The 12,239-nt window shown below is 50.6% G+C and overlaps 1 protein-coding gene across 3 annotated transcripts in view; it reads left to right on the forward strand.

Annotated features, from left to right (window-relative positions):
* The window catches only part of TRPM4 (transient receptor potential cation channel subfamily M member 4), a 55,777-nt gene that overhangs the window by 8,988 nt on the left and 34,550 nt on the right, over nt 1-12,239 (forward strand). Inside the window, exons 4-9 of one of the 3 annotated variants that reach the window (XM_054464359.2) lie at nt 857-1,037; nt 1,200-1,363; nt 1,791-1,974; nt 7,303-7,364; nt 7,524-7,715; nt 7,955-8,054. In XM_054464359.2, the coding sequence (XP_054320334.2) occupies nt 857-1,037; nt 1,200-1,363; nt 1,791-1,974; nt 7,303-7,364; nt 7,524-7,715; nt 7,955-8,054 (883 nt within the window). Of the gene's footprint in view, nt 1-856; nt 1,038-1,199; nt 1,364-1,790; nt 1,975-7,302; nt 7,365-7,523; nt 7,716-7,951; nt 8,055-12,239 lie in introns of those variants that run through there. The other 2 variants (XM_063657306.1, XM_054464361.2) reach the window with 2 other exon arrangements.

A 12,239-nucleotide genomic window follows, 5' to 3' on the forward strand; every position in this document is an offset into this window, starting at 1 on the left:
TCTCTCTCTGGGTCTCTGTCCCCCTCTCTCTGAGTCTCTGTCCCCGTCTCTCTCTGGGTCTCTGTCCCTCTCTCTCTGGGTCTCTGTCCCTCTCTCTCTGGGTCTCTGTCCCCCTCTCTCTCTGGGTCTCTGTCCCCGTCTCTCTGGGTCTCTGTCCCCCTCTCTCTCTGGGTCTCTGTCTCCCTCTCTCTCTGGGTCTCTGTCTCTTTCTCTGTGTGTCTCTGTCCCCCTCTCTCTGGGTCTCTGTCTCCCTCTCCCTCTGGGTCTCTGTCTCTGTCTCTCTGGGTCTCTGTCCCCCTCTCTCTGGGCCTCTGTCCCTGTTTCTCTGGGTCTCTGTCCCCGTCTCTCCGGGTCTCTGTTTCCCCTTTTCTCTGTGTCTGTGTCCCCATCTCTCTGGGTCTCTGTCTTTCTCTCTCTGGGTCTGTTTCCCCCTCTCTCTGGGTCTCTGTCCCATCTCTCTGGGTCTCTGTCCCCGTCTCTCTGGGTCTCTGTCCCCGTCTCTCTGGGTCTCTGTCCCATCTCTCTGGGTCTCTGTCCCCATCTCTCTGGGTCTCTGTCCCCGTCTCTCTGGGTGTCTGTCCCCATCTCTCTGGGTCTCTGTCCCCGTCTCTCTGGGTGTCTGTCCCCGTCTCTCTGGGTGTCTGTCCCCGTCTCTCTGGGTCTCTGTCCCATCTCTCTGGGTCTCTGTCCCCATCTCTCTGGGTCTCTGTCCCCGTCTCTCTGGGTGTCTGTCCCCGTCTCTCTGGGTCTCTGTCCCATCTCTCTGGGTCTCTGTCCCCATCTCTCTGGGTCTCTGTCCCCGTCTCTCTGGGTCTCTGTCCCCCTCCCTGTGTTCCCCGCTCCCATGTGTCCACAGTTCCTCCGGCTCTCTGACCGAACGGATCCAGCTACAGTTTATAGTCTGGTCACACGCACATGGGGCTTCCGTGCCCCGAACCTGGTGGTGTCAGTGCTGGGGGGATCGGGGGGCCCCGTCCTCCAGACCTGGCTGCAGGACCTGCTGCGTCGTGGGCTGGTGCGGGCTGCCCAGAGCACAGGTGACCGAGGGTGGGTGGGGGCTGTCTCCTGGGCCTCGGCCTGCCTGCCATCTCCCCCACGACTCTGGGTGGCCTCCCCCGCTGCCCAGTCTGTGTGTGTCTCTCTGTCTTACTCTTGGTTTCTCTCCCTCTGATTCTGCGTGTTCCTCGGCGTCTGTGTAGGAGCCTGGATTGTCGCCGGGGGTCTGCACACGGGCATCGGCCGGCATGTTGGTGTGGCTGTGCGGGACCATCAGACGGCCAGCACTGGGGGCACCAAGGTGGTGGCCATGGGTGTGGCCCCCTGGGGTGTGGTCCGGAATAGAGACACCCTCACCAACCCCAAGGTGTGACCCAGGGACTTGGAAAAGGGGGCTGGAGGCCTGGACTCCTGGGTCTGAGGAAGGAGGGGCCGGGGGCCCGGACTCCTGGGTCTGAGGGAGGAGAGGCTGGGGTCTGGACTCCTGGGTCTGAGGGAGGAGAGGCTGGAGGCCTGGAATCCTGAAGTCTGAGGGAGGAGAGGCTGGGGTCTGGACTCCTGGGTCTGAGGGAGGAGAGGCTGGAGGCCTGGAGGACTCCTGAAGTCTGGGGGAGGAGAGGCTGGAGGCCTGGACTCCTGGGTCTGAGGGAGGAGAGGCTGTGGTCTGAAGTCCTGGGTCTGAGGGAGGTGGGGCTGGAGGCCCAGACTCCTTGGTCTGAGGGAGGAGGAGGGGCTCGTGTCTGTCCTTCTGGCCCTGATGAGGAGACGCCCTGGTCTGGCCATTTTTCCCCTAGGGCTCGTTCCCTGCGCGGTACCGGTGGCGCGGTGACCCGGAGGACGGGGTCCAGTTTCCCCTAGACTACAACTACTCGGCCTTCTTCCTGGTGGATGACGGCACGCACGGCTGCCTGGGGGGCGAGAACCGCTTTCGCTTGCGCCTGGAGTCCTACATCTCACAGCAGAAGACGGGCGTGGGAGGTGAGTGGCTTCCTGAACCCACAACCCACAACTCGCGACCCCAGCGCTCAGGATCCCAGTAGTCTGGTCTGGTCGAAATTTGGGGAATTATCTATAGTAACGTGTCTTTCCCCATCATTATTCATGTTTTTAAAAACCTCTGTCTGAGAGTGAGGTGGCTCACATCAGTAATCCCAACACTTTGGGAGGCCGAGGGGGGAGGATTGCTTGAGGCTAGGATTTCAAGACCAGCCTGGGTAACAGAGCAAGACCTCGTCTCTACCAAAAATAATAATAATATTAATAATAATAAAGAATAAAAAATAAAAAAAATTAGCCAGGTGTGGTGTCATGTGCCTGTAATCCCAGCTACTTGGGAGGCTAAGGCGAGAGAACTGCTTGAACCCAGGGGTGGAGGTTGCAGTGAGCCGAGATCAAGCCACTGCACTCCAGCCTGGGCGACAAAGCAAGACTTCATCTTAAACAAACAAACAGACTTTATTTTGAAATCTCTCATACATACAGAAAAATGCACGAAGGTGGACAGCTTGATGCATTTTTTTTTTTTTTTTTTTTTTTTGAGACGGAGTCTTGCTCTGTTGCCCAGGCTGGAGTGCAGTGGCACGATCTCAGCTCACTACAGCCTCTGCCTCCTGTGTTCAAGCAATTCTCCTGCCTCAGCCTCCCAAGTAGCTGGGATTACAGATGCCCGCCACCACACCAGGCAATTTTTGTATTTTTAATAGAGACGGGGTTTCACCATGTTGGCCAGGCTGATCTTGAACTCCTGACTTCAGGTGATCTGCCCACCTTGGCTTCCCAAAATGCTGTGATTACAGGCGTGAGCCACCGCAGCCGGCCTACACATTTTCATGACCATCGTTTTAGGTTCAAACTTCTCTATCTTGCTTATTCTCCTAATTGCTGCATGATCTTCCTTAGTAAAGATGCACCCTCTGCTTTTTCTCTTTTGAGACTGGGCCTCTCTGTCACCCAGGCTGTGTGCAATGGCAGGATCATGGCTCACTGCAGTCTCAACCTCCCCAGGCTCAGGTGATCCTCCCACCTCAGCCTCCCAAGTAACTGGGACAATAGGCACATGCCACCACACTGAGCTAATCTGTGTATTCTTTGTAGAGAGTAGGTCTCCCTATGTTGCCCAGGCCGGTCTTGAACTCCTAGGCTAAAGTGGTCCGTCAACCTTGGCCTCCCAAAGTACTAGGATTACAGATGTGAGCCACCGTGCTTGCCCCCATCTGTTATTTAAAAATTTCCCCAATCTAAGGCCAGGTGCGGTGGCTCACGCCTGTAATCCCAGCACTTTGGGAGGCTGAGGCAGGCAGATCACCTGAGGTCAGGGGTTCCAGCCCAGCCTGGCCAACATGGTGAAATCCCATCTCTACTAAAAATACAAACAATTAGCCGGGCATGGTGCTGCCCGTCTGTTATCCCAGCTACTCGGCAGGCTGAGGCAGGAGAATCACTTGAACCTGGGAGGCGGAGGTTGCAGTGAGCCAAGATCATGCCACTGCACTCCAGCCTGGGTGACAGAGCGAGACTTCGTCTTAAAAAAAAAAAAAAAAAAAAAAAAAAAAATTCCCCAATCTAATCTTTCATGGGATTACAGTTTAAAAAATAAATAAATAAAAATTTTCCAGTTGATGGATATCTGAGGTTTACTAATGTTTGACACTACAAATGATGCTGAATGTCTTTTTTTTTTGAGATAGGGTCTCACTCTGTCACCCAGGCTGGAGTGTAATAGTGTGATCTTGGCTCACTGCAACCTCTGCCTCCTGGGCTCAAGGGATCCTTCCACCTCAGCCTCTTGAGTAGCTAGAACGACAGGTGCACATCACCACACCACGCCCAGCTAATTTTTTGTATTTTTGGTAGAAGCGGTGTTTTGCCGTGTTACCCAGGCTGGTCTTGAACTCCTGAGCTCAAGCCATCCACCTACCTTGGCCTCCCAAAGTGCTGGGATTACAGGCATAAGCCATCGCACCCAGCAACAAAGTGTAAAAAGCGACTTTTATATGGTGTCTATTGCTATAAAAAGTCCTATCGTTTTTATGGGGTTGGATACAGCTTTTGTCTCTTTTATAACCCTTTGGCTGCCTGTCTTAGAAAGGCTCATCCCACTCCAAGACAAATATTCTCCTAAGTCATCTTTTAATATCTCATAGTTTTATATTTAAACCTTTAATCCATCTGGCAATGATTTTTACATATTTTGAGGTCAGGAGTCTGTATTTCTGTTCATCCAAATGAGAAGCTATGTTTTCTTTATGACCATTTAATAAATAAACCATCCTTTCCTAGCTGAATAGAAATTCTTGTGGTTGTGTATTCAGATCCTTTATCTGTTGAAATCTGTTTTTTGTTTGTTTGTTTGTTGTTTGCATTTCTCTACTTATATATTCCTGGGGCCAAACTATGCTTTGATTACAGCAGTTTAAAGACGTTTTAAGGCCAAGTGCGGTGGCTCACGCCTGTAATCCAGCACTTTGGGAGGCCCAGGCGGGTGGATCACTTGAACTCAGGAATTCAAGACCAGCCTGGCAACATAGTGAAACCCCATCTCTACAAAAAAATTTAAAAAAAATTGCCAGGCGTGGTGGCACACGCCTGTGGTCCCAGCTATTGGGGAGGCTGAGGTGGGAGGATCACTTGAGCTCAGGAAGTTGAGGCTGCAGTGAGCCGAGATGGTATCACTGCACTCCAGTCTGGGTGACAGAGTGAGACCCTGTCTCAAACATAAAAATAAATAAGTAAATAAATAAAGATGTTTTAATATATGTTAGTGAAAGCTCCTTCTCACCGTCCTTTCTGAAAAATTTCTTGGCTCTTCTCTGACACTTATTTTTCCATATGAAGTTTAAAATTATTCTGTTCTATTCAAAATAGGGTAAACACCTCCAAACTTCCTCTCAACCCCCCTCTTTCTCCAGGCTGTATTGAATTTATGTGTTAATTTGTGACAAGTTGACTTACTGTTAGTTTTTCCATTTATTAGACCGGTCCTTGAATAAGATTTGTAAGTTTCCTCATAAATATCCTATACCTTTCTGGACGAATTAATTCCCAGGTATCTCATAATTTTCTTTCTTTCTTTCTTTTTTTTGAGACAGGGTCTCTCTCTATTGCCCAAGCTGGAGTGCAGTGGTGCAATCGCAGCTCACTGCAACCTTTGCCTCCTGGGCTTAAGTGATTCTCCCGCCTCAGCCTCCTGAGTATCTGGGACCACAGGCATGTGGCACAATGCTTGGCTAATTTTTTTTTTTTTTTTTGAGACGGAGTCTTGCTCTGTCACCAAGGCTGGAGTGCAGTGGCGTGATCTTGGCTCACTGCAACCTCCGCCTCCCGGGTTCAAGCGATTCTCCTGCCTCAGACTCCTGAGTAGCTGAGATTACAGGCACGTGCCATCACGCCCAGCTAATTTTTGTATTTTTAGTAGACGGGGTTTCATTGTGTTAGCCAGGATGGTCTTGGTCTCCTGACCTTGTGATCTGCCCGCTTCGGCCTCCCAAAGTGCTGGGATTACAGGTGTGAGCCACCGTGCCCGGCCTAGTGTTTGTATTTTTAGTAGAGATGAGGTTTCACCTTGTTGGCTAGGCTGTTTTCGAACTTCTGACCTCAAGTGATTCACCAGCCTCAGCCTCCCAAAGTGCTAGGGTTACAGACATGAGCCACTGCACCTGGCTCCGGCTAATTTTTAAAGTTTTTCGTAGAGACAGGGTTTTGCCATGCAGCCCAGGTGGTCTCAAACTCCTGGCCTTAAGTGGTCCACCTGCCTCAGCCTCTCAAAGTGCTGGGATTACGGGCGTGAGCCACTGCGCCCAGCCAGCCAATATCTTATAATTTTATCAGAACATGAACAAGATACATTACTAGGTTTGAGAAAAGTTTTTGATTTCTGTGTATTTTTCTTGTATCAATCCTCTTACCAAATTCTCTTATTGATCTTTATTTTTATTTTTGGCGGAGTTTTCCAATTTTCTGGGAATACAAGTCATGTTTTCTTCAAATAGATACTTTTGTCCCTTCCAGCTTTACAAAAGACAAAAACCAAAAAATCAATTTTCACTTCAGTGATTTCATTTTTTTGCATTATTGAGTTAGCTCAAAACTCTAGGATGAGTACAGTGTTAGTGGTAATGTGGTCTAGTTTCTAATTTATTTATTTATTTTTTTGAGACAGACTCCCGCTCTGTGCTCAGGCTGGAGTGCAGTGGCGTGATCTCAGCTCATTGCAACTTCTGCCTCCTAGGTTCAAGCGTTTTTCCTGCCTCAGCCTCCTGAGTAGCTGGGACTATAGGCATGAGCCACCACTCCCAGCTAATTTTTGTATTTTTGGCAGAGACGGGGTTTCACCATGTTGGCCAGGCTGGTCTTGAACTCTTGACCTCACGTGATCCACCCGCGTCAGCCTCCCAAAGTGCTGGGATTACAGGCATGAGCCACCGCACCTGGCCTAGTTTCTAATTTTAATAGGAGTAGAGTTAATATAGTGCTATCTTTATGGTGCAATTGGATTTTGGTAAATATCTATATTGTGGTTAGATAGCCCTTTCTATTCCCATTTCCTTTACTTTCTATTTGAACTTTCACTCCCTCTGGCTCCTGGATGGTTAATCAATGACAGGATTGACTCATACAAGAAACACCTGCCACATTCAGGGACTCCGGAGTCTAGGTCCTCAACCCCCTCCTCCCTGGGGAAGTTAAGCATTACTGTCTTCAAAATCTAGCTCCCTCCTGAAGTGTTCAAAGACATGACAATTCTGGCCAGGCGCGCTGGCTCACAGCTATAATCCCAGCACTTTGGGAGGCCAAGGTGGGAGGATCCCTTGAGTCCAGGAGTTCGAGACCAGCCTGGGCAAGATGGCAAGACCCCCGTCTCTACCAAAAATTAAAAAGTTAGCTGGGCACGGTGGTGTGTGCCTGTGGTCCCAGCTACTTAGAAAGCTGAAGTAGGAGGATCAAGATTACAGTGAGGTGTGATCATGCCCCTGCACTCCAGCCTGGGCGAGAGAGTGACACCCTGTTTCAAAAATTAGGCTGGTGCAGCGGCTCATGCCTGTAATCCCAGCACTTTGGGAGGCCAAGTTGGGAGGATTGCTTGAGGCCAGGAGTTCGAGACCACCCTGGCCAACATAGCAAGACCCTCATTTCTAAAATAAATACATAATTAAGTAAAAAAAGAAATGACAATTCCAATGAGCCTCTGAACAGAAGATTAGGACAAGGCTGATGTTTGCCCCAGGGACTCCTGGGAAATGCGGTTTTCTCCTATCTCCAGCAAAGGCTGATGGGAGGTAATCAAGCCCCCTTCTCTTCTTGCCTCAGGGACTGGAATTGACATCCCTGTCCTGCTCCTCCTGATTGATGGTGATGAGAAGATGTTGACGGTATAGGGCCCCGGATGCCTGGGTCTAAGGGGGAAGGAGGGTAGGGGGTAAGGACTCCTGGGTCCTGAGTCTTAGGGAGGGTCTGGGGGTCTGACTCCGGGTAGGGTGAATATCCTGCCTTCTCTGACGTGACGAATAGAGAACACCTTTATCCTGTAGCGAATAGAGAATGCCACCCAGGCTCAGCTCCCCTGTCTCCTCGTGGCTGGCTCCGGGGGAGCTGCGGACTGCCTGGCGGAGACCCTGGAAGACACTCTGGCCCCAGGGAGTGGAGGAGCCAGGCAAGGCGAAGCCCGAGATCGAATCAGGCGTTTCTTTCCCAAAGGGGACCTTGAGGTCCTACAGGCCCAGGTATGACACTGGGGGCCCAACTCTGGATCCTGAGATGGGAGGGAACTGGGGACTTGGGCTCCTGGGTCTGAGGGAGGAGGGGCTGGGGGCCTGGACTTCCAGGTTCCGGGAGTAGAGGGTGCTGGACACCTAGACTATTAGGTCCTGGAGGGGAATGGCCTCCTCCATCCCTTCGGACAGGGCCCAGCAGGAGCTGGGGATGGAGCCGGGCTAGGGATGCAGAACTGGCTATTCCACAGGTGGAGAGGATTATGACCCGGAAGGAGCTCCTGACAGTCTATTCTTCTGAGGATGGGTCTGAGGAATTCGAGACCATAGTTTTGAAGGCCCTTGTGAAGGGTAAAAGTTGTACACTCCAGTCCTCCCCCTCTCTCAGTTCAACCTTGGACACCTTTCCTGGCCTGGGCACTTCATCCACCCTCTCTAATCCAAGGCCCATGCCCCCTTTACCCCTCTTAATATTTTTCCTCTTTGGGGTTTTGCATGGTGCTATTTGGGCAGTTTTCCCGGATGCTTTCATTATGTTCCAGCATCTGCTTTCCTCTGTTGGATCCATCCATCCATTCTTTCATCTTTCCATCCATCCATATGTACAGATCGATCTTTCCATCTCTTTACCTACCATCCTTCCAGTCATCCCTCATTCTTTCATCCATCCATCCTTTCACCTGTCCATCCATGCATCCACTGACAATTCCTGAGAATTCCAGCCACTCATTCCTCCATCCATCCATCTTCTCACCTGTCCATCCACGCATCCACTGACAACTCCTGAGAATGCCATCCGCTCATTCCTCCATCCGTCTTCTCACCTGTCCATCCACACATCCACTGACAATTCCATCCACTCATTCCTCCATCCACCCATCTTTCATCCATTTACCCGTCTACCCGTCCATATTTTCATTCATCCATCCAACTGTTCTTCCATCTATCCATCCACCCACCCATTCTTCCTTCCCTACGTGCTTCCAATATGCGTGAAGCACTCTGGCTAGACAAGAACCAAAGCACTGTCTCCCAGTGAGGAACTCCAGATATTTCACTAGAAATGGCAGCTTGGAGGACGGAATGATGAAAACCAAGGCAGGGGACCGTAATGCCCACCTAGAAGAGGCTGGCGTGGGTCTTATTTATTTATTTATTTATTTATTTATTTATTGAGACAGGGTCTTGCTCTGTAGGCCAAGCTGGAGTACAGTGGCGTGATCATGGCTCACTGCAGCCTCAACCTCCCAGGCTCAAGTGATCCTGCCACCCCAGCCTTCCAAGTAGCTGGGAACACACCCGCCCACCACTACACCTGGTAAATTTAAAAAAAATTTTTTTTTTTTTTTTTTGTACAGACGAGGTCTTGCTCTGTTGCCTATGCTGGTCATGAACTCCTGGCCTCAACTGATCCCCCTGCCTCAGTCTCCCAAAGTGCTGGGATTACAGGCATGAGCCACCATGCCAGCCTCCTTTATTTAGTCAACAAATACAATCCTAGGCTCCAGAGACTAAAGCCAACCCATTTCCTGCTCTCAAAGACCCCAGATCCCACTAGGGTTGTTTGGATACAACCTTAAGTAAAATTTAAGACAGAAGCACGGGGAAGAATCACTGTCATTAGAAGGAAAACTTCAAGGAAAAGTTGTGTGTGTGTGTGTGTGTGTGTGTGTGTGTCTGTGTGTGTGTGTGTGTTTTGAGACAGAGTCTTGCTCTGTCACCCAGGCTGGAGTGCAGTGGTGCGATCTTGGCTCACTGCAACCTCCACCTCCCGGGTTCAAGCAATTCTCCTGCCTCACCCTCCTGAGTAGCTGGGATTACAGGCGCCCACCACCACACCCGGCTGATTTTTGTATTTTTAGTAGAGACGGGGTTTCACCATGTTGGTCAGGCTGGCCTGGAACTCCTGACCTAATGATCCACCCACCTCGGCCTCCCAAAGTGCTGGGATTACAGGTGTGAGCCACTGCACCTGGCCAGAGAAGTTGGCATTTAAACTGGACCTTGGCCAGGCATGGTGGCTCACATGTGTAATTCCAGCACTTTGGGAGGCTGAGGAGGGAAGACCACTTGAGCCCAGGAGTTTGAGACCAGCCTGGGCAGCATGGTGAAATGCCACCTCTATGAAAAATACAAATAATAAGTTGGGGATGGAGGCGCACACCTGTAATCCCAGCTACTTGGGTGGCCGAGGCAGGGGAATTGCTTGAACCCAGGAGGCGGAGATTGTGCCACCGCACTCCAGCCTGGGTGATATGGCAAGACTCTGTCTCAAAAAAAAAAAAACCTAAATAAATAAATCAAATAAACTGGACCTTGATAAGTCAGCAGAATTTAGATTTAGTAAGCTAACGAGTGGGATAGATAAGTATTCAGGAAGATTCCCAGGGCTCTGTGGGGATGTGAGTGGGGAGGGTCATTTTTGGTGTCAGAAGAACTTTTTTCTTTTTTTTTTGAGATAAGGCCTCGCCCTGTTGCTCAGGCTGGAGTGCAGTGGTGTGATCTTGGCCCACTACAGTCTTGACCTCCTGGGCTCAAGAGATCCTCTCACCTCAGCCCCACAAGTAGCTGGGACCACAGGCATGTGCCATCATGCCTTGCTTTTTTTTTTTTTGAGACGGAGTTTCGCTCTTGTTGCCCAGGCTGGAATGCAATAGTGCCATCTCAGCTCACTGCAACCTCCGCCTCCCGGGCTCAAGCGATTCTCCTGCCTCAGCCTCCCGAGTAGCTGGGATTACAGGCATGCGCCACCACACCTGGCTAATTTTGTAGTTTTAGTAGAGATGAGGTTTCTCCATATTGGTCAGGCTGGTCTCGAACTCCTGACCTCGGGTGATCTGCCCGCCTCGGCCTCCCAAAGTGCTGGGATTACAGGCATGAGCCACTGTGCCCGGCCTTTTTTGTATTTTTAGTAGAGATGGGGTTTCACTATGTTGCCCAGGCTGGTCTCGAACTCCTGGGCTAAAGCTATCTGCCCAGCTCGGCCTCCCAACGTGCTGGGATTACAGGCGTGAGCCATTGTGCTTAGCCCAGAAGAATTTTATGGGGGAAACACACACTTAGATAAAAACTCCCCAGATACATGGTGGCAATATATAGAGCATTCTGCCTCAGCTCCCCACCCATGTTTGTGGTGTGGTATATATTTTAATTATTTTTCTTATTTTAATTCTGTTTTTTTTGAGACGGAGTCTCACTCTGTCGCCCAGGCTGGAGTGCAGAGGCGCGATCTTGGCTCGCTGAAAGCTCTGCCTCCCGGGCTCACGCCATTCTCCTGCCTCAGCCTCCCAAGTAGCTGAGACTACAGGCGCCTGCCACCATGCCCGGAGATTTTTTGTATTTTTAGTAGAGACGGAGTTTCACCGTGTTAGCCAGGATGGTCTCAATCTCCTGACCTTGTGATCCACCCGCCTCGGCCTCCTAAAGTGCTGGGATTACAGGCGTGAGCCACCGCGCCCGGCCTCTTTTTTTTTTTTTAAATAGTCTTTGTCTGTCGCCCAGGCTGGAGTGCAATGGCACCATCTCAGCTCACTGCAACCTCCTCCTCCCAGGTTTAAGCGATTCTCCTGCCTCAGCCTCCAGAGTAGCTGGGATTACAGGTGCCCACAACCGCACCCGGCTAATTTTTGTATTTTTAGTACAGACAGGGTTTCGCCATGTTGGCCAGGCTGGTTTTGAACTCCTGACCTCAGGTGATCCACCCACCTCGGCCTCCCAAAGTACTTGGATTACAGGTGTGAGCCACCGTGCCCAGCCTTAATTCATTTTTAGGTATTTTTTGAAACAGTCTCACTCTGTTGTCCAGGCTGGAGTGCAGTGGGACAATCATAGCTCACTGCAGCCTTGACCTCCCGGGCTCAAGTGATTCTCTCACATCAGCCTCTGAGTAGCTGTGCGCCACCACAACAGGCTAATTTATTTTTAATTTTTTTGTAGGGATAGGGTCTCCCTATGTTGCCTGGGCTGGTCTTGAACTCTTGGGCTGAAGAGATCCTCCTGCCTTGACCTCCCAAAGTGCTGGGTATAGTACAGGCTGTGGTAGGGTAGAAAGAGCAGTTACTTTTGCTTTGGAATCAGACAAAGCTGAATTTATATACCAGCTTGGGCCAGGTGTAGTGGCTCACGCCTGTAATCCCAACATTTTGGGAGGCTGAGGTAGAGAGGATCACTTGAGGTCAGGAGTTGGAGATCAGCCTGGCCAACATGGCGAAACTCTGTCTCTACTAAAAATACAAAAATTAGCTGGGCGTGGTGGCGGGCACGTGTAATCCCAACTAGTTGGGAGGCTGAGGCAGGAGAATCGCTTGAACCCGGGAGGTAGAGGTTGCCGTGAGCCGAGATCGTGCCACTGCACTCCAGCCTGGGCGACAGAGCGAGACTCTGTCTTGAAAACAAACGAACAATCAAAAAGAAACAAACCAGCTTGGCCCCTTTCTTGCTGTGTGGTCTTGAGAAAGCAGCTTCCCCTCTCTGAGCCCCAGTTTCTCTCTGTGGAAAGTGGAGATAATATCTTACAGGAGTGTTATAAGCCTCCAA

The sequence above is a fragment of the Pongo pygmaeus genome, chromosome 20 (genome assembly GCF_028885625.2).
Source record: "Pongo pygmaeus isolate AG05252 chromosome 20, NHGRI_mPonPyg2-v2.0_pri, whole genome shotgun sequence".
NCBI lineage: Eukaryota > Metazoa > Chordata > Mammalia > Primates > Hominidae > Pongo > Pongo pygmaeus.